The 27,823-nt window shown below is 38.1% G+C and overlaps 1 protein-coding gene across 3 annotated transcripts in view; it reads right to left on the reverse strand.

Annotated features, from left to right (window-relative positions):
- The window catches only part of NLGN4X (neuroligin 4 X-linked), a 2,032,144-nt gene that overhangs the window by 1,165,007 nt on the left and 839,314 nt on the right, over positions 1-27,823 (reverse strand). For all 3 annotated transcript variants that reach the window (XM_044072454.1, XM_044072452.1, XM_044072453.1), the window contains one exon: positions 19,100-19,252. In XM_044072454.1, the coding sequence (XP_043928389.1) occupies positions 19,100-19,252 (153 nt within the window). The remainder of the gene's footprint in view (positions 1-19,099; positions 19,253-27,823) is intronic.

The following is a 27,823-nucleotide window of genomic DNA, read 5'->3' on the forward strand; positions in this document are numbered from 1 at the left end:
TGCACAGTGACGGTTATCCCAATCCATAAAGAGGGAGCCACCAGGGACCCCGGAAACTACTGCCCCATTAGCCTGACGAGCCTGGTCTGCAAGGCTATGGAATGTATCATCATGGAACTTATAAACAATGACACTGGTAATCTCCAAACTCAGGACCCCAACCAGTTTGGGTTTGTAAAAGGCAGATCATGTCTCCTAAACCTGACAGACTTCTTTGAAGCAGTCAGCAAAGCTGTAGATGAGGGTAAGGTGGTTCACACAGCCTATCTAGATCTCGCCAAGGCTTTTGACACAATCCCCCACTCTGGAATTATAGATAAACTCACTAAACTGGGTATAAATCCCTATGACACAAGATGGGTTGCCAACTGGCTTACTGACAGAACCCACACTGTGAAAGTAGCAGACTCCAAATCAGACTTCAGACCAGTGACAAGTGGGGTACCACAGGGTTCAGTCCTGGGTCCTCTCCTGTTTGATATCTACTTCTCTGAAGTACAGGCTAAAACAGAAGGTCTTTGGCTAATGAAGTTCTCAGATGACTGCAAACTAGGAGCCATAATCAAATCTCCAAAAGATGTGGACATCCTACAAAAGAGCCTCGCTGAGACAGATGTCTGGTGTCAAAGCCATGGCCTCAAGCTCAATGCCAAAAAGTGCACTGTCATCCCTTTTGGTAAAAACTCTCTACCCATGAACTACCACATAGGTGGTAGTCTGTTTAACACCGAATTGTGGTAAGAGACCTTGGGACACAGGTGGACAGTAGTCTCTCCTTTGATAATCACATTGCCACAGTAGTCTGGAAATCCTTCTAAGTGGCACACCTCATCACAAAAGGTTTCTCATCCAGGAATAAAGAGGTCATTGTTCCCCTCTACTTGTCACTCATTAGACCCATTATAGAGTACAACGCCCCTTTTGGTATGTACCTCACAAGACATCTACAACTCCTGGACAGGCCGTAGAAATACCTCACAAAGAGGATTACTGGCCTCAAATAGATGCCCTATGCAGACTGTCTCAAAAAACTGCAGCTTTACTCCATCTCATATTGCCTACTGAGAGGCGATATCTGCCTAACACACAAAGCTATGTCAAACCCAGAGCTTTTGGACATGTTCCACTCAAAGAAATCCCAATCCCTCTGAGCTACATGCTCTAGGGACCTAAACCTTGTCACCACAATAAACAGAACATGCTGAAGGGATAGATTCCTGTCCCAGAGACTTTCCATCCTCTGGAACAAACTACCTATCTATATCAAATAAAGCTCCTCATTAGCAATCTTGATGATTGGATGGGAGATAGGAAATTCACCCCGGGGATCACTTCTGTGGTTCTGCTCGACAGTGGCACAGGAAAATAATTTTCTTGAGTGGCAAAAGCCAGGGTATCAGCCTAGTACCTACCTATGAACCTATAATTTCCTCTGTTTTTTCAAGTCACTACTCATTGTAGACAGCCTGTGTATAACTAAGATGATATTACTTACAAGGATGTGGCCACTGGTACTGTTTGGAAGAGGTTTACTTGCCTGCATTCTTGGAACCTCCCTGATAATGTCAAAATGAGATTTTAAAGTCTGCTCTGGATTGAAATGTGTTTTTAATCCATTTGCTGCAGAGGTAATTAAAAAGTGTGATAAAAGGGGTAAACTGCTATAAGAAAGCTCTAAGATGTTTCAGCACTTCTTTTCCAAGTTTTCAGAAGGATTCTGTAACTCCTCTTCCAGTTTTTGTAAGAAACAAAATAAATGAACTCAGTAAAATATAGGTAAACAGATGTTTAAGAAGAAATGTCAGAGGTTTCTATGAAGAATTCTGGAAACTTCCAAAGCCAAGGACAGTCCAGTAAGTCAGAATGACTATTTAAGAGACTTTGTTTCTCCCTACCCCCAGCAGCCCCTCTGTTTTTCTCCTTCGCGACAGATCATTTCAGACAAATGGGTTTTGAAGATCATTCAACAATGTTACAGATGGCAGTGAGAGGGGATTCCTCCTTTCCAGGAGATAATTCCTCATACTCCAGGCCAGACTCCATTGTTTCCAACTACACTTTTTCACATACTGTCCTAGTGAGTGATAGAACCTGGCCCCATTCCCAGATGGGAAAGTTGTTTTATTCATGTAGACCCATTTGCATCATCTCTGAACAATCATCTGGCAAGATTCTGCTCCAGGACTCTATGCAAGAAGGTCTGGAAGACAGATGCCTTTTCTTTTCCTTGGACAGGAATATTTCTGTATGCTTTTCACACCCTTCCATTAATATCCAGGGTACTTTTAAAGATTCAGAAGGAATCCCTCAGGATCATTGTGATGACTCCTTTCTGGTCCAGCACCCGTGGTTCACCCATCTTTTGGAAATGGTCAGAGGTAATTAGAACAAGCTTCTTCACTGATTGGATCTACTCACACAAGAAAAGGGGTGTTTGATACATGCCAACACCAATAAACTTCAATTGACTGCCTAACTGTCCAAATATTTGTAGAATGTCCAGACTTATACTTCGTACTTCTGGTCTGTTATTCATAATATTTTTCTGGCAAATCATTGAAAATGGAAGTCATTAAATAATGATAGACATTTGAGTTTCAGGCTTCATATCCTTCAGAAAATTTATGATACTGTAACACCTGTTATTCTAGCAACTTTCTAAGTGTATAAGAGCAGTAATTAAAATATGTCCTTATTTTGGGATTTTGTCCTCCAGATCTTTTTTGGCTTTGTCCAGATGCCTTGGGCTAAGAGGTTGAGAGGTATGCTGCCTGGGTGATAGGTTCTTAATTTCCTTCAGGCATCTGTTTACTGAGTTTGTGCAGCAGGTACTAATGGATTCAAGAAAGCCTGCTATTGTGAAATCATATATTAGCAAATGGAAATGGTTTTCTGGTTGGTGTCAACAACATAACCGTCACACATTCAGGCCTAGTTGTTCTCTGTTGTTACAACATTTGTGTGAGTTTCTCTTCTATGGCCTTTCTTACTCCTCTATCAAGGCTCATTTATTGGCCATTTCAGCATGTCTGCCCACGGATCCTCCACTTTTAATGCATTCTCATGTCAAAATATTTTCAAAAGGGGTACTGCATAAGGGGCCTGTAAGAAAAATGGTGGCACCTGCTTAGGATTTTAATCTTGAGTTAGAGAAGCTAATAGATGCTCGACTTGAACTATCTAACCTTGCTAACTTGAGGTTCTTAATATGGAAAGCAGTTTTACTGATTGCTCTGACCTGTTTAAGAAGGGTATCTGAGTTGCAATCTCTTATAATGAGTCAGCCCTATTTCATTTTCCACAGGGTTAGGGTTACTTTGAGAACTAATCCTTCTATTATGCCTAAAGTAGTATCGAAGCTTACTTTAAGCCAGACTATCCAGCTTCCCATTTTCTTTCCTAAACTTAAAAATGAGGGAAAAGGAAACTCCATACCTTGAATGTCAACAGAAAACCCAGGTACTATCTTGACAGAAGTAAATCTTTCAGATCTTCAGATCAAGTTTGAATTTCTTTAGGTAAGAAGAAGGAACAATCTGTGTCAGAGCAGACTATTTCCAAATGGTTGTCCAAGGCTATTACGTTTTATTATACTCAACACAACTATTCCAGGCAGGGTCAAGCTCCCTCTACCAGGGCCTTAGCTTCTTCTTTGGCTTTTTGGAAAGGGTTGGGGTCTAGAAGTATCACAGAAGCAGCAATGTGGACATTTGGGCATCTTCAGCCTCCCAAATTTTGTAAGCAATAACAATCTCCCAGATAGCTTAGGCTACTGCAGCAGTGATCAATATGAAGAACATAGTACAGACGTGTAAGTAAACTTGCCATAACAGTAGATGTTCAAATGATCACTGCTGCAATATCTACTGGTGTGGTCATTTTTTTTTTTCTTCATAGCATTGTCCTTTCATGGCTAAGCCCCCTTTTCGTGTTGTCAGGAAATCTCTGAAGGACTTGGTGCCAAACTTGTGTTTTAGTCAGCTTAGCTCGAACTGCCAGAAAGTTTGAATGCATGGAAGATGCTCTGTGGTTTTGGAAGCTGGATGGCTGTTATATTCTTGGTAGGATATAACCCATATAGCTTAGCCTACTGCAGCAGCGATCATTCAAACATCTTCTGTTTTGGCAAGTTTACTTACGCAACTATACTGTCTTGGAGTTACAACCAAACTGAATTGCTGGCTCCTCTTGTGAACATTTTTAAGCCAGTTTTATTCAAAAACTACACGCATGCTTATGTGGTACTATCATATCGATGTTCAAGCTAACTAATGAGATGTCCGATTCCTGTCTTCTGCCACGCTGCACTGCTGAGTCACAGTAAAATCAAATCTCAGAAAAATACATGTTAGAAAGCCATTTGCTTTACCGGTTTCATGCAAACCATGTTCTCACATCTAAAACACAAATGAAATTGTACATAATCAAAGATAAGCAAAACAAATAATTAAATAAACAATACAAATGAAATTGCAATATTAATACTTAATACAACCTTTTTTCTTTTCCCACACATGATCAAAAAAAGAAAAGAAAAAAAGAAAATAACCATTGTCTGACTATTCATTTAGGTCTGCATCTTATCCATAAAGCTCTACTAATCATAGGTTCATAGGTTCATAGGTTCGTACTAGGCTATCTGCCCTAGGGCATTTATAAGCCTAGCCAGAGTGTGTGTGGCTTTCACCACCCCTTAGGATGAGAATACTATGCCCTTTTAGGGTTTAGTTTACTGTGCCTCTGTCTAGTAGTGACACAGAGATGACCCCTGGGGTAAACCTATGATCTCCCATCCACAGATTTCTCTTGAATAGAGTCAGTGAGGGGCTCTGCCTAACATGGACTGGGATTCTGTTCCAGAGTGTAGGGAGCCTCTGGGTTATGAATCTGTCCCTCCAGCACGTCCTATTTATTTCTGTGTTGAGGTTTAAGTCTCTTGTTCTCGTGGCTCTGATGGATTTGGATTTTCTGAGGTGGAGCATGTCCATTAATGGATTGGACATGCCCTTGTACGTCAGGCACAGATCACCTCTGAGTAGGTGGTATGCGACTGAATAGAGCTGGAGTTTTTCAGTCGGGCAGCATATGACATATGTTTAAGACCCTTTATCCTCTTGGTGAGGAACTTTTGGGGTATTTCCAACTGCTGCAGGTGTCGGGTGAGATACATCCCAAATGGGGCATTGTACTCCATCATTGGCCTGATAAGAGAAGAGTACAGGGGCACAATGACCTCTCTTGATCTAGATGTGAAACCCTTCATGATAAGGTGGGCAATATAGAAGGTCTTCCTAACCACTTTGGCAATGTGAGTGTCAAATGAGAGGTTACTGTCAACCTGGGTCCCTAGGTCCCTGATTACCTCTTCCAGCTTAATGGATTACCACCTATGTGGTAATTTGTCTGTTTTTCCCAAAGGGTATGACTATACATTTTTAAGGCCATGGCTCTGGCACCAATTATCCGTTTCTATGAGGCCTCTCTGAAGGATGTTTGTGTCCGCTGGAGTATCAATTATGAGTTTGCAGTCATCTGCGAACTTTGTCAGCCACAATCCTCCTATGTTTGCCTGTACCGGAAAATAAATGCCGAACAAGAGGGGTCCCAGGACTGAGCCCTGTGGGACACCGCTTGTGACTGGATTAGAGTCTGACATAGCTCCAGCAACTCTGACCCTGTGGGTTCTGTCCTTGAGCCAGTTTGCAACCCATCTTGTGACATATGGGTTTACATTTAAGCTGGTGAGTTTGTCTATGATGCCCGAGTGGGGTATTGTGTCAAAGGCTTTTGCAAGGTCAAGGTAGGCTGTGTGAACTGCCTTACCCTCATCAATGGCCTTAGTGACTGTTTCAAAAAGTCGACCAAGTTCAAAAGGCAGGATCTGCCCTTGACAAAGCCAAATTGGGTAGGATCCAATGTCTGTAGGTCCCTGATGTCTTTATTTATGAGTTCCATAATGATCCTCTCCATAGCTTTACAGACCAGGCTCGGCTTATGGGGCGGTAATTTGAAGCACCGCCCTTGTGAAGTGGGACCACTGTTGCCAATCCTGTAGTAAGGCTAAGATTAAACAGCAGCCTTATGTGTGGGTTTAGTTCCTCTTGAGTTCATGTAGCACACAGCCCGGGACACCATCCGGTCCCATTGATGCTGTGTTTTTAGCTTTAGAGAGGGCGGCTCTCACCTGGGCATCTGAGATGTTAGGGAGGCTACACTCTGCTGGGATAGTTATTTTTCCTTTTGGGGGAGGAGAAATTTGCACTGAACCTGTCTGCCAGAATGTTGGCAATGTCAGTGGGTTCAGTGTATTGTGTGTCATTTTGGACTAACTCTGAGCATATCTGGGAGTTTCCACCCAGGTTTCTAACATAGCTAAAGAAGGCCTTGTGATGGTCTTTTGTGCCTTTTGCGATTGTTCTCTCAAAGTTGGCCTTGGATGATTTTATGAGTGATCGTAGTTTTTTGTTAGTACTGATCAGAGAGGCCTTCCCTTTTAGGGATTTTGCTCTGTCATGTAGTAGCTTCCTCCTCCTGTTGTAAAGTTTGTTTATGGCTGGGGTCCACCAGACCAGGTGCCTGCCTTTGGGGGAATGGGTCTTGGTTTTATTTGGGATTGCATGATCCATGCATTCTTGAAGGTGCCCATAGAAGGCATTTGCAAAGGATTCAGCAGTGTGGGTTGTGGTTTCCACTGGCCCAGGGGCCTTGAAGGATACCACTTCAGTTGTAAGAAGTGTGAAGTTTTCTTTTGAGAAGTTCTTCACTGTGGTCTTATGTGGATTTCCAGTGAGATTAATTTATGGTCTGATCTTACCAAAGAGGGATATACTTCCGGTGTGGAGCATTTTGTCCCCATGTTTGTGATGATCAGGTCTAGTATATTGTCTCCTCTTGTGGGAATGGTGACTAGTTGTTCCATTGCATTTGAGTTTATGAATTCTAGGAACCTTTGGGCTAGGGTGTTGGGGCTTGAGTAATGTTCCCAGTCTATGTTTGGGTAGTTGAAGTCTCCCAAAATGATAGTATTTGGAGAGACATTCATACTCTCCAGTGTCTTCAGGAAGGCTGTGTGGGGTTCCTGAGTCTGAGAGGGTGGTCTGTAGCATGCTACAAACTGTAAGGCAGTTTTGCCTATGGTTAGTTGCACCTGGATAGTCTCCACTAACCTGGAGGTGTGGGTATCTTTGATGAAAATGGATACTCCCCCTCCAAGTTTTGGGGCCGGAAAGCATGATATGAGGTAAAACCTGATAGTGCTGGGGTGCTCTCAGGAGCCTTGAACCAGGTTTCAGTCACTGCACAGACATCGATGTTCTCCATACTGAGGAGGGCTTCGAGGGCGTGCATCTTGAGGTTTAGACTTCTGGCATTGAGCAGCATTACCCTTAATTTTTTCCACTTGTGTTTTCTAGGGGTAGGTTTGTCATTTGAGCCTTGCCTAAAAAGGCACTATGGGGTGGCAAGAGCCTTGGCCAATATCCGAAGCCCAGGGTGACAGGTGCAAGCCATCCCATGTCATCCCAAGCAGACAGACATTGGATCCCCTTAGAATGACACCAGTAATTAAGCCAATTGTTAAAACTGATCATTTTGTCTTTGTACTGTGGCATCATTCTTGGTGAGGGTAAGATGCTGCTCAGGGTCAGGCCTGGGCTACATAATCAGAGAGCTCCTCTATGTCTCTTTTCATGTAGTCTGTACAATGAATGAGTCATATTTGTACTTGCAGTGGAGTGACCTGAGTGCTTGTGTTATGTGGCGGATTCTAGCTCCCGACAGGCAGCTTACTGTGACCTTTTCCTTGTTCAGTCTGGTGAGTGTGTCTGACTATGGAGTCACCTATTACAAGTGTGTCTGGCATGTTGTTTGGCCTTAAGGGCTGTGACTGTTTAGCACACTGACTTTGTGAACTATGTGTTGCATGTGCTATGTCTTGAGGTGGTGGTTGCTTGGGTGTCTGCTTTGGAGGCCTCTGTTGTTTTGGTAGATTTTTAATCAGCAGTATGTTTTTGTGTGTTTATGTGTTTGGTTTGCAGTTGTGATAGTTCTATGTGAGACTGGGTTTGTGGTGTGCGTGGTTACCTTCTCCTCCTGACTGGTCTTGCCAGTACTGAATTGAGAGAGCTCAGCCTCCAGTTTGGCTATATAGTTGCATTTCATATATTTGTATTTGTTGGGAGGAGGAGAGGGTTGTCTGTGTACATGAGGCAATTGTAACATTGCCTCAAGATTCATTCACCAGCTGAACAGGAGAGGATGCCAGCAACTGACCCTCGACATGCTAGAAATAGTGAAAAAGATTGCTGTGTAACTGAGTCAGAAAGGACCTATAGGGAAATGGGTACTCAACAGAATTTAGGTGAATGAAGTACTTTCTTTTGTTTAAGAGTGCTTTACCTGTGTAAAAAATGCTTTAGGAGCAAGTGCTGAGCTTTTCAGATAGAGTATAGGCTGTTTAGATTGCAAGTAGAACAGTTCTAAGGGAAAAATTGAACAGCAGACTTGGCGGAGCCAGAAAAAGTTTAACCTTGTTTAACCAAGTTTAACCTTGTTTAAATGAAAGCTGTGCAAATGTGGATTTTAAGCAGTGAACTACAAAAGAGCTAGGAATGGTCCCAAACAACCAATTATTACAGCTTCTTGTGCTGAGGTCACTTCCCCCAAGGACAGGTAGGCTGCTCAAGGCTCCCCACTCCCACTGGTGAGCAAAGAAACTTCCTTCTATCCAAGTAAGATAATGGACAACACAGGAACTACACCACAGCCCAGAATACAGCAATGCCTGTATACTGGTCTAAACTAGTCGAGAAAGGTGGGAAAACAAGGATTATTTTTTTGTTGTTTTTGTAGAAACACACAGAAAATGCAGAGACAGTGATAAATTAGTTACACAGGCTAGCACACTTTAGTGGGCAGCCTCCACAGTTAAATTAAACAAACAAACAAGCAAACTTTCGATTAAATTCGACTAAATGTAACTTTAAGTGCAGATTTTAAAATAAATGCAGTAATCAGTAAAAAACAGTTCAGGCTAGTTCAAAGTAAGCAACAGAAGCTATTTCCAGTGAAAAAGCAAAGATACTTAAATCCAGAAGGTAGTCGCTGTTCCTTGCTGCTAGGACCACTCTGTAAACCCACGTGGAGCTTGTCTGAGCAGTATAGCCAGAAAAGAGATGGATTTTAAGCAGTGAACTACAAAAGAGCTAGGAATGGTCCCAAACAGCCAATTACTACAGCTTCTTGTGCTGAGGTCACTTCCCCCAAGGACAGGTAGGCTGCTCAAGGCTCCCCACTCCCACTGGTGAGCAAAGAAACTTCCTTCTATCCGAGTAAGGTAATGGACAACACAGGAACTACACCACAGCCCAGAATACAGCAATGCCTGTATACTGGTCTAAACTAGTCATAATTCCATTTTGACATTGTTAACAGCTTCTTGAACTAAATATTGCAGCATATTCCTGCATTTGTATATATATATATATATATATATATATATATATATATATATATATATATTGTTTTTTTTGGTCTATCATTTTATCTGTAAATATGTTTTGTTCATTTCAAATGTGATCCTATTCACCCAGGCTGTGCCTGCAAATGGTCCACTGAGATCAGTGCACTACCCCAGTAAACAAATATAATTAAATAATTAAAAATAAATAAATCCAGTTTGTATATGTAAGCTATGAGCTGCTAACATGCTTTTTTCCTGTAGTCTAGGTATTGATTCCCTTAGGCTATATTTGTCTACGGTCTGACTCTAATTAAGTTCTTTGACCAGACAGTGCTTATGCCACCCCTGATAAGAACATTGTGCCTAGAGGGGTTAGCTATTTGTAAGTGAATTAAAACAAACAGACCATGTATAACTTATTTTAAAGTTATAGCAGTGCAGTAGTTAATATTTCACAACATATCTTGACATTGTCAAGGCCTTTTAAATTATTACGCATCACATCGTGTTAACAATTGATGCGAGGATAATGGCCTGAAATGAAATGTGCAAAAATATAGCAAAATTCATTTTGGTAACAAAAACATTTTCACATATGATATAGGTGATACACCCACCAATTAGACCCTGTCATATGAATCTCTGCACTGTCATTGGTAATTCTATATGTATTAGTCTAAACATTATCACTCACCTTGAGAGACCTCAGAGATTCATAAATTTCAAAACAATCAGTTGCCTCAAATATCTTAATTATTAAGCCAGACTATCTGCCCTCTTTCTCTACTCAGTCCCTTATAGACTCATCCTCGGAGCTCTGTGTCTCATTCATTAGGATGCATCAAAAATCAGATGTGGGGAAGAGGATTTTTACATTCTTATTTACTGTCTCTTGATCCTCATTTAAATACATAAATATGCAGCAGATGTTTGCAGAGCGAGGGACACTTGTACCCTTCACGAAAGAAATGGTACTTCAGATACCCATTTAAGATAACTGAACCTGCATCAACAGACAAATAAGACACTTTGGAATGACAGATTCATATCTAGTGTATCCTCACCTCTGGAAAAAAACGTCCACTGCATGTCAAACATAGTAGGACCCTTGCCACCTTCAAGAGACACCTCTATAATTTAATGGGTAGCATCAGTTTCTCTCCAGACAGTTTTGTTTGCCCTCCTTGATGTTGTTAGGGAACTTTTCTGAATGTTTTTTTTTTTTTTTTTGGCTAGGCTTGTAATTGTTTGCAAACTGATTGCTTAGTACATACCTATAAACCCTTGAACCAATGAATGTGATTAGTATCATTGTTCCCAATGTTTGACTTGTATCACAATTATCTGTTATCTTAAAGAAATAGCACAAGCATTTGCATAGAAGGCATAACAAAACATTACCACAGTATATAAATGGACTATTTTTATCAATACAAGCAATAATATATAAAAACAAATAACACACACACACACACACACACACACACACACACACACACACACACACACACACACACACACACACACACACACACACACACATGCACACACACACACACACACACACACACACACACACACACACACACACACACACACACACACACACACACACACACACAAAACACATACATGTTCACACACTTGGAAATACAATACACAATACAATATGTGCTGTGACAAATAGGCCATTTTCTAATCAAGATAATGCCCGAGATGAACTCTTAATGGTACAGATGGTCTCTGACTGCAGCATGTGGCCTAATGGCTTTCCTTGCTGGTCTGTTACTTCCCTATAATACCCACTTTTTTGGGCATTATTGCTTACATGCTACATTGTAAGCACATTTGGAAATTTATATGCTAGGTTTGAATAAGGCTTCACCTATGTCTTCCTGAGTTTTAACTGCTTGAAGATTCAACCAGATGAAGAAAAGAGTTTTCACCCCCCATGAAATAGCTATAAAAGCATTTTTATCTGCCTGGCATGGACCCCTACATCTCCTCATGTGGGGTGGGCCTTTTGTCTAAATCAGCTTACTAAGATGTACTAACTGAACAATTATACAGTGCTGGAGAAAAGAGACCACAGACAGCTATATCACTGCAAGAACACAGATAGAAACCTCACTGTCAGTAATCTTCCATGCCAAGCAATACTCACTGAATTGAACATTGAAAAACAAGTTGATAGAGTTGAAGCTTCATTCCAGTAAAGAGTCCATAACTAAAAGGTTAACACTGAAGAAGTATTATGTCAAAAAATCAAAGTTATTTCTGAAGCTAAACACTGAACTTCACTTACATTCTTTTTAGCTTTTTGCAGTTGTTTTAGAGTTCCCTAATTACAATATCTTGGCACACAGTTTATGTTCAAATATTTAGTCAGTGATAATATTTAATATACTTACTCAAAGCCCTGTTACCTTACTAGATTTATGTAAAATTGACACTTCCTTGCGTACATCTTCTAACTAGTACTGCTTTAGGAAGTTATTATATTTTTCAAGCTTCCACAAAGTGTTGCCAGATTTTAATTGTAACAGATGCATTCAACCTTAGTACAATAGTCACAGCTGCTATACAGGATTGTTGATCGAGACAATGCTTGTTATCTCTTACACTTGGAACCACCTTTCCAGGTACATCTCCTGCTTGAGAAGCTATATGCTATACCTGCACCAGGTTCCTTCATTAGGATGCATCAAAAATGAGATGGGGAGGAGTGTCATTGTCCCATTGTCAGCTATTGTCTCTTGTTCCTCATTTGAATACATAAATATGCAGCAGGTTTTTGCAGAGGGGGCTGAGAAGTGTTAGATACAGTGTGCTACCCTGGACTAAGTCACTAGGATGCATTGCTGCACTGGTCATTGCACTCTTTGTACATATATGAATGATCCATTTCTTGAAAATAGCCCTTTTACATACTTATGTGATGATGTGATGTACTTTTTTTAGACTTTCCAGGAAAGTGAGAGCTTTGTTCTACGTCTGAGTACTCTGTTTACTACTACAGTTAGGTACAACGGTCGCAGTACTACATCTGCAGCATCTGTGTTCTGACCAGTCTCCTCATTTCTTCTGACCTCACTCAAGAACACAACCACACAAGTTTAAACAAGTCAAGCTCAGACAGATGTTCTTCCCTCTCCTAAACAGACAAATCAATTATTTTCTATAGAACATCTTTATGCTCTGATTTTAAGCTGTTGATTTTCATTTAGACCATGTCAGAGTCAGCAATGAATCAGTCCATTGCATAATGGACATCGCAATCTGTTTATGCTAAAAGGACATGATCATCTCTCAAGCAACAAGAATAAAGCACTTATGTTCCCAAACTTCACATTCTCCAAACTTTGGTCATGCTTTGATGTCCTTCCGCAAAAATCACAAATCTCAATCAATTGGGAACCATGGGCTTCCTTGAAATTGACTATAGTACAGATCTGAAATTGTGAGACTACATAAAAGTTTGTTTAATCATCATGTCCAAATGCAGTGAATATTTTAAACCATGGAGAACACAATACTAAGATGACATCCTCACTCATATTACCAAAAGCCTTTCATAAAAGCACAAACAACAAAACTAACTCAAGAATGGACAAAAATAAGAAGTAACAGAAAGTGCAAAAACAACTGAAATAGCATAAAGGCTACAGCCAGAAAAAAAAAAATGAAAGAAAATTGGAAAATCCACACATATATTGACAAGTACTGAAAACTCTTGGAACAGCAATGTGTTTGATTTAGATTTGATGCACAAATTACTAAGAACATGTGAAATTAAACAAAAGATGAAATGCTAATAAAGATATCCAATGATAACAGACTGCATATGTGATCATTTAGAAAATGCATAGAAAAATAAGAAATATAGAAAAATGTTTCTGCAGCACAAACTAGAATGAGATGCACATCTTTTTCCAGTTGTAATATGCTTGCAGATCAAGGTCCAATTATTGAAAAGTACAGTCATTTGGTAAGATTGTTACCATGGAGACAGTGCAAACATTACAATACATAAGTAATTTATAGGACTGATGGAGCAGAGCAAGGTGTCTGTCTGTCTGATTCTCTCAGCATATGGCTACTAGAATTCAGGAAGGAACTTAGACCACTGTTTGCTACTAGAATTCAGGAATGAGCTTAGACCACTGTTAGGGTCAGCAGGAGGTGATTGATGAAGCAACCAATAGCCAACTCTCCAACACTGAATGAGGGAAAAAGATTACTGTCAATTTAATGTCTCCAAATCTTAGCTGTTTTTTTACATACTTTTACCATGCTGGACTGAACCCCATTATTAAGTCAGGGCATAATTAAAGTTCATGAAATCAGTATTGCTTCAGTCTTTGAAGTTAGCCAAAAGTTCTCTTCTCAGCACCGACAATGTGTATGCAGGTTACTGTCTGTTTGACCCATGGAGGAGGCCATGACTCTCCAACAGCAACAGTAGGCTAAGTCGTTATGACAGAATGTCTTTGTGTGGGGGGCAGATATGCACACCAGGCATGATTATATTATTGCACCCTGTTTGCTGTTCTCTGGTTCTTAAGAATTATCTGGTTTATTAAGTTGTCAGGAGGGCATGCTTTAATGCTGAAAGGATATATTCAAGTGACTGGAAAGGAGCTGCAGGAGTACCCCAGGAGATCAGAAAGTAAATGCCAGCAGCGTTGGAATGGGAGCTACAAGATACAAATAGTTGTAAAGTAATGAAAACATGAACCACATAGAATTACTTAAAATGAAGACGCAATGCTCACATAGGGTCATCCAGTATTAAGAGCTGAATTAGAAGGATGAAAATCAGAAACTCTAACTGAAGAGGAAAGAGCACAAGTAGAATGTACAGTGTCTTGCATACTAAGAAACAGAAAGCAATACAAATATCAGGACAGGCAATCAGAACAATGTAAGAGAAGCCAAACCAGTAGTATTAGAAGCAAATGGAGTAATATGTAAAAATGCTACCAGCAGAGATAACGTCACAAAAAATGCAGATGGAAGCATTTTTCTGGGTACATTTCAGATTTTGAGAAGTGTGCTTATGGCAGATGTCAATCCGCAGTGGTGGTGCTGCGGTAGCGTTGTCACCTCACAGTAAGAAGCTGTGCAGTTCGACACTCAGCTAGAGCGTCTTCTGTGTGGAGACATGCGTGAATGGGTGTACCTTCGTTATCATTAGCGGACCAGAGTTCCACTGTGGTGACCCCTAACTGGGAAAAGCCGAAAGACACAACAACAACTTATGGCAGATGTCAAAGTCTTGTGTGATACTGATTTCATCCATCCATCCACAATCCCTTTTCACATTTTTACACATGGGGCAGGGTGTCACTTCAGCAGTGGCAATCATCCAGAGCCAAGATTTTCACCTCTAAATATTCCCTAACTTATGAATGGTGTCCATTCCAGTCATATTATTAAGAACCATAAACTCCTGAAGAATTTTCAAAAAATAAGTAGGCAGTGGATGCTCCTCATGGAGTCATATATCCAGATTAAATGTATTTATACTTAATATCGACAATGTGAACACAGTGCTTACTCCATAAATACAGGTACCAAATAAGTAGCCCAAGACAACTACACTGTTGTAGTACTTCCCATGACACATTCAAAAGGACATGTAGGCAGCTTTATACCTTCAATTATTCCTCTGATAGTTACAAAAGATCATGTGACTTGTGGCAAATGCAAACAGTACATTATAGCATATCCCCCAAACATTTCTCCAACATGCATTATTTGTTTTTATACTACATTAATTCTAAGTCTCTTGAATCAGATTTTGGATCTCTTTCTTAGTATTAATATGAATGGTGTTCTCATGATGTTATTCATTTATTAATCATTTAGATAATATTTTCTTATGAATTACTTTGATTCTTAAATTACTTTTTAAGGTAATGGTTGTTGTCGATAACCATGCTAGTCTAAACTGTTTTCACCTACAGCAATACTTATAGCACAGGTGAAATTGCAAATGTCTCTGTTCTACAACAGATTAAATGTTTTCAGGTCCATCAACTCTCCCCATCACTAAACAGTTTGGTAAACGACAAACTGATGTGCATGTATTATGAGTCAAAATGCATAATACAGATTTGTTTAACAACTATATTGACCACACCTTCTTGCAATGTCCTCTTACATTCTTACACCATTTGTCATACTGCAATAAGAATCATGCATATCAAAATACTTTCTAATCACACACATGCAAATAAATAATAAAATGGGCAGGTAATGACTTTAGTTTCAAGTATATGCTTGACCTCCTATTCATTTACCATACTTTGAAATGCTTCATTGTTAAACAGAATTGCCTGAACATTTGTAAAGGTGGCATGTTCTGCATTTACGCATACAACTGTGGCAAAATTATAACCCCACTAAAAAAATAAAGGTAAGGAGATCCTAACTTATATACATAAAACTAAACACATGAACTTGACTTACTTTAGACAAAGAGGTAATGTTATTAAAAGAGACTATTTTTCCATTACTTACAAGTGCAATAAACTATTTTGTATTCTTTAAATTCCAAATAGAAAGTCAAATTAAATTTGTTGCAGTAGGCATCCATTTCTCATTATGTTGGGTCAGACTGAATGGCCACTGTATTAAAAGTCCATTTATCATACCTCTCAACCTCCATATGAGAATCACAGACAAAAGATGATAGAATCAGAGACTATTGGGGTGCCTGATTAGAATAAAATATGCATATTCAAACATGAACATCAACTGACTACAAGGGCCACTCACAGGCAAGTATTTTCACCCAGATCACATTACAAGACAATTATTAATGTGAAATTTGAATAATTAATATAAATTGTAATAATGTAACTTGGCTATATTATCAGCAGTGCAAGAATCTCAAACTGAAATTACTTAAAGGAACACAATGACAAGTCTTACTCAACTGCAAAATAGACCTTTAGAAGACTTTACAGATAAACTGTGAAATTATAACAATAAAATAACAAGCTGATTGTCAAAACTTTTGCCGTGTCTTCTTTCTGCTTCTAAAATACTGGAAACACTAGTATTATCAGTTTTTCCTTGTCGAATTTGTCCCTTTTGTTTGAATATGCTAACTTGCCTGAAAATAAGTTATAAAAATCTTGTTCACTGTAACGTACTTCATATTATAGCCCTAAAAAGGCATACATGGACCTCTCAACAAATGAGGCATGTGTTTATTTAACAATTGCCCTCTGCTCACAGCCTGACACTTTCTTTGTATATTTGTTGTGTGTTATTGTCAAGTAATTGAAAGACAAAATAGCCAACAGCAATGTATGTCAGTTGCAGTCAGAAATTGCTGCCCCTCAAAGACCCTATCAAGCATAATTCATGCCCTGCATGTAAATACCTTGTACTTTCACACACAATCTGCCTGATCCCTACCCTTGTTGCAAAAGATCGCCAGTTGTAGCTGTTTGTGTATAAAATACTAGCAAAATAAAGTAAAATAAATAAAGAATAAAATTCTTCATGGTGGCTCTCAAAAATGCACACCTGCTGCAGTAGACGTAGTAGTAATGACCATATATTTTATATTGGTAAATGTATTATTATGAAGACTTGGCAAAACAAACCGAAATTGCAACTACAGAATTTATGTAAAAATTATAAAAGATGACATTAGTCAACAAGAATTGAAATTTTAGTCAATGTGTCTGCCAACACCAGGAAAAACATGTTATGTAACCCATCTAGTTCTAAAGGACATAAAAAGTTTTCAGATGATTGAAAGCTAAGAGTAGTCATTGAATCCCCACATGACTTAGCCATCCTGTAGGAAGGTGTGTCTCAAATAAATAACTGGTGTCAAAATCATGATCTGAAACTAAATGCCAGAAAATGCATTATTGTATCCTTTGGGAAGTCATATACGCTGGGGAACTATCACATTAACAATACACATCTAAGAGATGACCCAGTTGTAAGGGATTTTGGAGCTTATGCAAACAGTGACTAACTTTTGACCAGCATGTGTTTATTGTCATAAGAAAGTCCTGCTGTACTGTGCAGTTTATAAACAAAGGAATTGTGTCTAAATTTAAAAATGGAATTGTCCTCCATTACTCAGCTTTTATTAGGCCAGTCATTGAAAGTAATGCCCTCTTTGGCATGTAGCTGTCCAAAAAAATGCAACAACTGGAATTCCCACAGATATATCTTACTAAAAGGATACAAGGCCTAAACAACATGTCCTGCATGGATCAACTCAAAAAGCCTGTCACTATACTCGCAACAGGAGAACTTGGTCTATGGATCAAAACATCTTCTGCAACATCTACAGAATGGTTTGGTTGGTAAGCATATTTTGCAGAGGATACCACTGTCATGGAACAAACTCCCCATCCACATGAAACAAAGTTCATCCCTGTCCATTTCCAAGTGCAACTTAGATCTATGGATGGAAACTGAAGCTTTACCTCCAGGACTACCTCCTGTAATATTAATGGACAGATGCAACTCCTAAATGCTTTATCCCAAGCATGGGCACCCTCAATTTATCCATGGTATGATCTCAGTTATTCTCATTAGGAGTCATATAAAATTATGATGAATAAGGCTTATGTAGAACCAAATGGGATAATTTATTTTGAGCACAAAAAGAAATTGGCTAGGCTTAAAATGGCTCGGAGGCCAGCTTGCCTAGTACTTATCTATGAACCTATGAATAATTTTAAGTTGAAATGGACAAAAATAAAAGCAAAATCCAGGACTTTCTGCAAAATTCTGGATACTTGAGTTACTAGCTACATGGAGCAATATATTTTTAATAACTTACAATAATGCTGCAAACTCACTTATAATAGTTTGTAGAAAATGAACCATCATCTGCTGATCTACCATCAAAAGTACTGTCAAAATGAATTCCAGGTTATAAATAACCAAAAAAAAAAAAAAAAAAAAAAAACTGAAAAACTTAAAAAAAAAACATTCAATGAAGAAATTATGCCAAAGACTCTAGGTTTTGCAGTATTTTTCCAAATGACCAAACCACTTCACTTTTAAACTTTTCTAATACATGAACTGTGCATAGATGACAAAACAAGCAAGACAAAAAAAATATCAGAGCCATATACAGCCAGCATGGCTCAAAACAAGCAACTTTTCCCAATATAACACTTCAACAAGCAAGTTTTTTTGACTGCATTTTCATTCACAAAGCAATACTTATTCAGCCACGGTTCCCATGCTGCGTGGTTACTCTACAAAGTTGATGACAGAGTTCATTTGGAGGTGGGTACCATTTTGGCAGCAGCTGCAGCAAACAGTAAATTATAAAAGGTTCCTCCCTACACTCTAAGTATTCATACATCAGCAAAACACTCTCAAATATAATATTCTTTGGAATTACAATGCAGGGAATAAAATGAGAATTGCTTGAGATACTGAATAAAATCAGCATCTTAAACAGATCATCATAAGCCTGTTAACAGATCCATATGTAGAATTCTTAACATTTTTATTATTTAAAATAAACAGTTATAGATTTTTTTTTTCCATTGATGACTGGCATGCATTATATTGCTAGAGAGAGCAATAAAGTACATATTCCATAATTATTGGGTTTTTTTTTTCTTCAATAAAATGACTTACCCAGTACCCCTAGCCTATAGTTAAGGGTAACAACAATGACATTTCCATAGCTTGCCAGAATGCTTCCATCAATCATGTTACCAGTTCCTTCAATATAGGATCCTCCATGAATATACACCATCACTGGCTTTTTGTTGCTCTGGTCGTGGATATCTGAAAAAAATGTAGGAGAAAATTATATTTAGTAAGTTTGCAAGGGTAAGATACCATGTCCTACCAATAAGTTTACATGATGTATAAAATAATTCTTAATGAATTATATTGTGATCAATATATTACATTGTCTAATCTTTGCTTTAATGGTTTACAATGAGCAAGTTCCCAGCTGAATTAATAAACGTATATGATTAGCATTTTCATTTACATACATATATGCATGTGGAGTGTGAAGAATATGACAAACTACACTAACAAGACAGAACAAGGCTTTTAAGGCATTAAACCTACATAGTATATGTTTAGACCTCTAATCTCTGAATCTTGGATTGAAATATCTTAGCGTCCTTTTAGTTAACAGCTCCCTCAGTTATCTACTTTGATTTGACACTTTCAATGAGTAATTTGGGTTATATTTATGTAATAACAAGAATAAAGAGCAGAGTACACTACACAAGCTACTTTGGGACTTCAGTGTATTCATGTCTTATCTCCTCTTGCATACTTTCGAGTAAGTTACTGCTGCACTCACCACCTTGTTTTCCTGCTGATGAATACTATGTAGAACTGCAAATCTGATACCAAATCTGATACAATCAGTCTATTTTCCTCTACCCACAAGAGCAAGGCCAGCATGACTCAGGCAGCTTGAAACCTATTGTCCCAGGCCACAAAACTCCTCCATTTTACCTATGTGCTCAGATCCTTTTTGCTGCACATAATCCTTAGTCACATTTAAAAATGGCCACAGGCTATGGCTTTTAATTTCCAGGTAAAGTTTAGAATTTCTCTCAGTGATTTCCATGTCTCGTCACGGTCTCTCCTCATGATCATCTCAAGCTTAGGGGAATTTGTATTTCATAGTCAACATTTGAACGTTTAACTTATCTGCTCACATTTTCTTCATCATTAGCGCCTTTCATATTGTTAGAGTATTGCTGTTCAGATGTTTTGTTCTGCTTTTATTTCATATATGACTTGGACTCATGATTTCTAATCAAAGACTATATTTTTATTGTTTCTTATGATCTTTAGACATTATCTCTATCTTGGCTGGTTTTGTAGCTGCCATTGCTTACTCATGACTATAACTGCTTACCACCTCTAAACTGGAATGTATATTTCTAAGGTGGTTTTCCAAAGACCTAAGTGTTTTTTTGTTTTTTTTTTTGGCAAGTCCAGCTCATTATTTCAGTTTGGCACTTTCATCAGCCATGTTCTGGCTTATCTGTCTGTTGTTTCTTTTCCTCACTATCCCCCGTCGTCTCTTAACTTTAGACATGTTTTCTGATGCTTTTTGTTTTAGGCACTATGTTTGTGCATCATTCTTCTATCATGGAATGCACAACCCTAAGATCGTCTTGCAGGCCTAAATGTTTTTTGTTGCATTTTAGACAAATTTTCATTCTTTGGCTGTCTCACCAGCACTGCTTTCCTGTAATGTTAAGCTGTGCCTTTATATGGATATGTCTCATTCTCTATTTGTCTCTCTCACTCTTCCTGTCTGTCTCTAACATTGATTGTATATTTGTGTAGTTGCCCTTTTTATACATGTAAGCCTATCTATGGGTTTTTAGCTATGTCTAGTGTTGCGTGCTAAATGTACATATTTGAGAGTGTCTTGCTGATGTATGAATGTTTATTTTTGTAACAGCTGAGCAAACTATTTTCAGCCTTGCCTCTCACTAACCATGTTTTGCCTTAGGTGTCAGTCTTAGCTGTATATTATCATGGCTCATGCTATTTTCTTCTTTCGTTTTTCATGCCGAGCTCCAATTTGAACATTTATATTTAGGAAGGTGAAATTCTTACTTAGTGTCAAGTCTGTTTACATGTCGGTATTGACCATCCAGTTCAGTTGTTAACCTTCTGCCAAGCTTGAGACCTGCTTGAAGTTGAGTCCAGCATGATGTCATCCTTGATCTTTTCTCAGCCTCAGTTTTCTTTGCTGTTGACTTTTATTAGTTATGATATATGATTTCTTAGAGTCAACTGTTCTTCTTGGCACTAAACTCATGTCAAACAACACCATCATTGATGCTGGAGCTCAATATTGATTTATACTGAGGTAGTTGCCTTGTTCACGGCTGGACATCTTTCTCAACTCTGACCTTTCATGTTTCCCAGCAACAACCTAGACTCTTAAGTTTAGTGTTTCTGACATCAGTGCTAAAATGCATTTTCTCAGAGTCGATTCCTCTTGCTTGTACAATCAGGGTCAATCATCCCAAGGCCCCTGGTCTTAAGTTTACTGGATTCTCTCTTTCTCTAATAGTTAAGCCTCCTTTTGGCAAATGACTGTTGCTCCCAATTTTATCTTACTCAGAATTTTCCTTCTTTTCATTCTATTAATACTTCATCTTGTATTCCATTTAAACATCTTCAGTGACATCTCTCTCTCTGTCTGTCTCTTCTCCCATAATCCTTTCTCCCACCCTACTTTCCAGTTATCTCCAGAAAACCCAGACCAATACTACAAATCTAAATGTAACCAATCTTTTGGCTGTCTAGTCCTAGATGGCAATACTTCTACTTTCTGCCCTCCTGCAAAATAACTGACACCATATTTGGTAATCTACTGTACATAATAGGCTATTTGTCATCACATATTTCTTCTATTGAAATAAGGGAAACATCTAGAAACATGACAAATCCCCACTGAATAAATAATGTGACAGTTCTTTTCAGTCTACCAGCATGAAGCATCCAGGATAACTTTATGTTTTACAAGTCTCATAGATGCTGAAATTCTTGTACGCATTATACATGAACTTGGAAATATCAAGCAAACACCCCATCAAATTATTAGCAATCAAACCTGAGCTAACCAACTATAGGTATGGTATCAGAGTATCATTTGTAAAATTTTTAATTTTAGGAGCACAAGTAAGAGGAAGACAGAAATTACTGTTTTTTTTAATATTCTTCTTATCTAAAAATTAATCTTACTAGCATCAGTTTTTGATTGTCTGCTTCATAATTTTAATGATTTTTATCTATTTGGATAATGTGGAAATTCCTGGGAGCAGCTAACGAGTACCTATAGCTTCTAGCTGCATTTTTCCATATTCTGATGCTTCACAGATTCATAACCCAGAGGCTCCCTTCACTCTGGAATAAAATCCCAGTCCAGGTTAGGCAGAGTCCCTCATTGACTCTCTTCAAGAGGAATCTTGATGAGTGGATGGGAGATCGTAGGTTTACCCCGGGTATCACTTCTGTGTCACTGTTAGACAGAGGCACAGTATACTAACCTCGAAAAAGGGCATAGCAAAATAAATTTAAAATGGGTGGCGAAAGCCAAACACATTCTGGCTAGGCTTATAAATGCCCTAGGGCAGATAGCCTAGTATGATCCTATGAACCTATGAACTGGTGCCATTTCTCTGACTCTGCATTGGCAGCTGTCACTGCTATTTGTAACTAATGATTTGGCAGTTTTTGGACCATTTTAGATGCCATTGAAGGCAGCCTACAATAATCTAAGTTTAGCTGCCAGTATACATTGTGCAATCAGCTCAGGCATTCATGCAAACTATGCATTTTGCTTCCAAGTTCTGCTTCCTAACAGTGTTGTTTCATGCAGATGCTGCATGGGGAAAATAGTTGTGACTCCAGTGGCCCATTTGTTTATATTTTGCATCTGTTTTAAGTATGGCCTGTGCTGCAGACTATGTCTGGTCTTCTGTGGGGCTGTCAGCTCTGTTTGATTAATCTTTTTTGGTGGACTTCAGTGTATACACATATTTTTATATCTGTCTTTCAGATTCTGTATTTTGATGGAGTTGAGGTGCTTTCATTTGATATGTGAAATAGAAGCCTGCATGTATGTTTGTCTGACTGTTTCTTCCATATTTAGTTCACATAGTGTATTGCATGCAAACTTCATTTTATTCTGTTTGTATTAATTAATTAATTTATTTATTTGATATTTGTTTACCAGGAGAGTCTGACTGGATAATATCCCATTTTCAACAGACTTAAATAACAATGTTATTAAAAAACATGATAAGAGAAGAACAAGATATTAACTAAGTAAAAATGTACAACTTTAGTTCATATGGTGTATACCTCCATACAGAGTACAAATATTTGGACAGAGAAAAGTTGATAAAAGAGCATTGTCAATAGGTAAAGAAGTCACAAACTGCAGTTCATAGAGATGTCATTAAACACACTGAGAACACACTTAGGAATAGAGATGACTAGATGACATTGCCTATGGAAAATTAAAGTGTCCTTTAGCTATGAAATAGATTGACTATGATGAGAGAGAAGGAATTATTAAGGAGTAATGCTGTGGGAGGGCAGTGGGAAGGACTGCTTTGACCTGAAGTAGTGCAGGAGCAGATCCTGTCTTATTTAGGTGGTCTTTTAGCAGGTGTTTGAAGATAGAGTGCTTACAGGTAGATCTAACTTGCTGAAGGATAGAATTTCATTTTTCAATGACTGAGCATGAGTAGAAAATCTAGCCAATGGATTTGTGTTGTATATATATGTTGAGAAGATGGTGTTTGTTAGACCAAAAGTGGTTTATTATGGTGGTAGAAATGGAGAATAGGACTAAAAGCAGGGTAGGCATCAGTTTGTGAAATATGCTGTGTGTGGAGATAATCTATATGCAATCTAATTGGTGAGGAAGTTCAAGCCAATTCTATGCCTTAAATGGTAGATGTGATATTGTTTGTTGATGGCAAATTTTGCAACCATATTATAGAATGTGTCCAGTTTATTCTTAACTGTAGCCTGAAGGTTGGTTAGGGTGTGTGCATCATATAAGACAGATGGGAGAAGGAAGGCAGTTGCAAAAGTGCTTTTTGCGGCATTGCTAAGATATGTATTTATACCTGTAGAATTTTCCTAATTTTGAGGAGTCTTTTCGTGTTATTTTGAACATGCAAGTTAAATTTAAGGTTATCATCTAAAATCATTCGAAGAAGCTTTGTATGGGAGATTACTTTTCAGTTTTGTTTTGTAAAACAATTTTGAAATTTGCTTTGTGTGGCATGTATCATATCAGGAAAAATAGCAGTAAATTAGGTTTTTTTAGAGCTGAGTAATAGTCAGGAATCATGGAGCTATTCCTCTGTTGCTGAAAAAGGTTTTTATGCAATGTGGAGAAGCTGAGTCAGATTATTAGATGCACAGAGAAGTGTGAAAACATCCTCATATTATATAAGAAAGGCTTAACCAGCAGAGATATACAAGTCATTGATAAAGATATTAAAGAGGAGGGACTAAGAAAATAGTCTTGAGTTATACCAATGAAGAACTGCAAGTAGGGAGAGAGAAAGAGGATTCTGCCATTTTACAGATTTGAGCCCATTAGACAAATAGCATTTGAACCACTGTAATGAAGAAAGAGACAGCACAAGGTCAGACATTTTGTATTTGAGTTTAGGGTGAGAAACTGTATCAAAATCTTTAGAATAGGTCAAAGAATTGGGAGGAAACAAGTATGACTGAGTCGTTGAGGCAGTAGTTATACTGCATGTTGGGTGGAAGCCATGCTGAGTGGATGTTACAAGCTGTTCTTGTGGGAGATAAATGAGGAGTTGTTTATGAATGGATCATTTAAAAAATATTGACAGGGGTGATAACATTGCAATAGGATGGCAGATGGAGACTCCAGCGTAGATGCCACCTTTATGAAGAGAGATAATTTATGTTTTTCCATAATATGAATAAACAGGATTCATCTATGTGTGGAAAAGGGCAGAGACTGGATATGCTATGGTATCGGCAGCTAGCTTTAAGTATTCAAATGTGAGTTTGCCAGCTGCAGTGGATTAGGGTTTGAGTTTAACTAGACTTGTTATTTTTATCATTTCTGCAAGGACTAGTCATATTTGAAAGTTGCTAGCAGTTGATATAGAGAGTGAGTTCAATTTATGTGCTGAAGATAAGTCAGGGAATAAATGATGTTGTAGTGTGTGTGTGATTTATGGAGAATGTCATTTTTTCTGTTGATTCCAGAAATGCTGGGACTGGATGTTAATTTTGGTAATGGGGGTGCAGAAGCACTGGATATGGGTGAGGAGTTTATTTAGTTTGCAAGACAATGCTTTTTATTACATAGGTATTAAATAAGGTAACAATTTCTAGTTGAGAACTGTTATGAGAAAGAATGGGCTGCCCTTTGAGCCCAGATGCAACAGTTTATGTACTGATCTCCAGAATCATTTGCAGTCTTTTTTGTGTTGAAACTGTAGATGGCTATAGTGTTGTTTTTATTTAGGTTAACTTGTTTTGTTTTGTTTTTTTACTCACATTACATAATTCTCTATTCCATGCCTTTTCTCTGTTAGATATAGTAGTTTCTGTCTAAGTAGTGAGCCATGGGGAGTTGTTTATTTTCACTTTTTTGTGTAGTAGGATATGTCTGTTTAGAGTATTTATGAATAAGGTATTAAAAGTGTTGACTGCCTGACTGCATGAGAGTGTTTTTACAATAGACCAATTAAAGGCCTTCAGTATATTGAATAAGGAGTCTTAATTGAATTTAGAAAGGTTTTGTGATGCTTCAATTTGGTGAGTTTTAGTTTGATAAGTGGTATTTCTATGATTACAGGCTGAGAGGTGGCTAAGTGAGTTTGAATAGGTTCTAGCGGATGCAAATTTACTGGGGTCAGAGACCAATGTCCAGTTTAGAACTGCACCTTTACTATTGTTATTAAATCTAGTGGCTGTTTTAATAGTTGTGTGCAGCCATAAAGGTTAATGTATTTTTATTGCTTAGTTTGTTTCTTAAGTGATATTTAAATACATAGAATGTATCTGTGGCCTTGTCTTTTCTGAAAACACCCAATGCCTACAAAACCTACAAATGTTGTTTACTCCCTACTGCTGAAGAAAGTAATCTCTATTAGTCTGTGACTTGCTTAGACTGATAGAGCTGCTTTTGTTTTAACTGTTTCATTTTGTTTACTGTTTTAGAAATCTGCATGGTCAGGTGTATTTGTTCTATGTGGCATATAGACACTTAAATTATCCAGACTACACATTTCCCATGCATTTTTTCATTGGTCTGTTTATTTATTGAGTGATACTTTAATACACAGAGTATATCTGTGACCTTGTATTTTCTGATAAGACTCAAGGCCTGTAAAAACTACAAGCACTGTTGAGGACTTCCTGCTGGTTATTTCTCCCACCCAACCTTCAATTATTTGAACTGCTTTTAAACTTGGTGACATTTAAGCTATCTGCCTTTACTGTAAACTGAGCATTTTAAGCTCCTCCCTTTCTACACTGCTGCTGATATCTTGAATTATTGGCCTTTCCTTGTGCTTATTTAAAAAAAAATGAAATTTTTCCTCACATTGTCTGTTCTACTACTGATTTACTTTCTCAGAATTCCTTAGATAGCTAGCTGTTCGACAAAGTAGTCTATTTTTGTACTCTAACAAGCTCTTTTCTGTGATTTTAAATCAAGAGGACAGAGGATTTTTGATCTAATGCAGTGGGTGGTAGCCTGGGCTGTATAGGTTCGATAAACATACTAGAGATTTGTGCATGTAGTTGTATTGGCCAGAGGGCTTATTAATCAGCTTACCTTGTTTTTAGTGCCTTTATAAATTCAGCCCAGTTAAGTGGCTATTGGCTCATTTCTACAAAGTACTTTAATTGAATAATCACACTTTTATAAGCTGTATAAAGTACAGTGCTGATATCTTGAATTACTTGCTGCCTTTACTTAAATTTAAGTTTGCTTGTGGTAGCATTTTGCTCCGGACACTATTTTACTGCATTTCTATATTAGGAGGATAGTTCATCTACTGGCAGCAGGTGTCTGCTGAGTCAAGGTGAGTTTGGAAGTAGAAAAAAGGGATCTAAGTGTAATCATTTTATTGACCAGAGGGCTCAGTAGTCAAATCAGCACATTTGCACAGAGTTGCTCATCATGCCAGTGCCCTCTGCAGATGCAAACATCTAGAAACACATTTTACCTTTAGAACTGCAATAAATTGGTACCATGTAAAGCAGTAAATACAGAGAAAATGCCTTAACTGTATTTTAAAGATGAAATCTTTAGGTTTATAGTAAACATTTTAGGTGATTTGTTTACTTTGCATTTGTTTCTTTTAATATTGGGTTTTTAAAGCTGACTGTAAAATCTGATTAGTTATTGTAGTCATATGACAAATGGCTTGGTTATTTAAGAGAATGTTTTGATATGTGCATTATTCTGAAGAGGTTTTCATTTTGAAACAAAAGTACAAAATAAATAAAGTTGTGGATTTTACCACTGTGGTATCTTATCAGCTGGTGTTTGAACTTGGATTGTTTGTTATTACACCAAATTGTTTTTGGAAAATCAAGTTTATTTGCCAGAGATGGTCTGCACTTGTACTCTCTAGGCTTTCAAATACTGGTTAAAACTTTATCCTTCCCCTTGGAGCTGTTTTTAGGCTTTGTCAAATTGTCAAACCTACAGACATAGCAAAATCAACTGAACTGAACCTCAGGTGTTACTGCTCAATGCCAGGAGCCTAAATAAAAAGCTAAACTCCCTCCAAGCCCTCCTCATCCTAGAGAATATAGATATCTGTGCACTTACCAAGCCAT

Source organism: Protopterus annectens, chromosome 5.part0 (genome assembly GCF_019279795.1).
Source record: "Protopterus annectens isolate FY-2018-M chromosome 5.part0, PAN1.0, whole genome shotgun sequence".
NCBI classification, from domain to species: Eukaryota; Metazoa; Chordata; order Ceratodontiformes; family Protopteridae; genus Protopterus; species Protopterus annectens.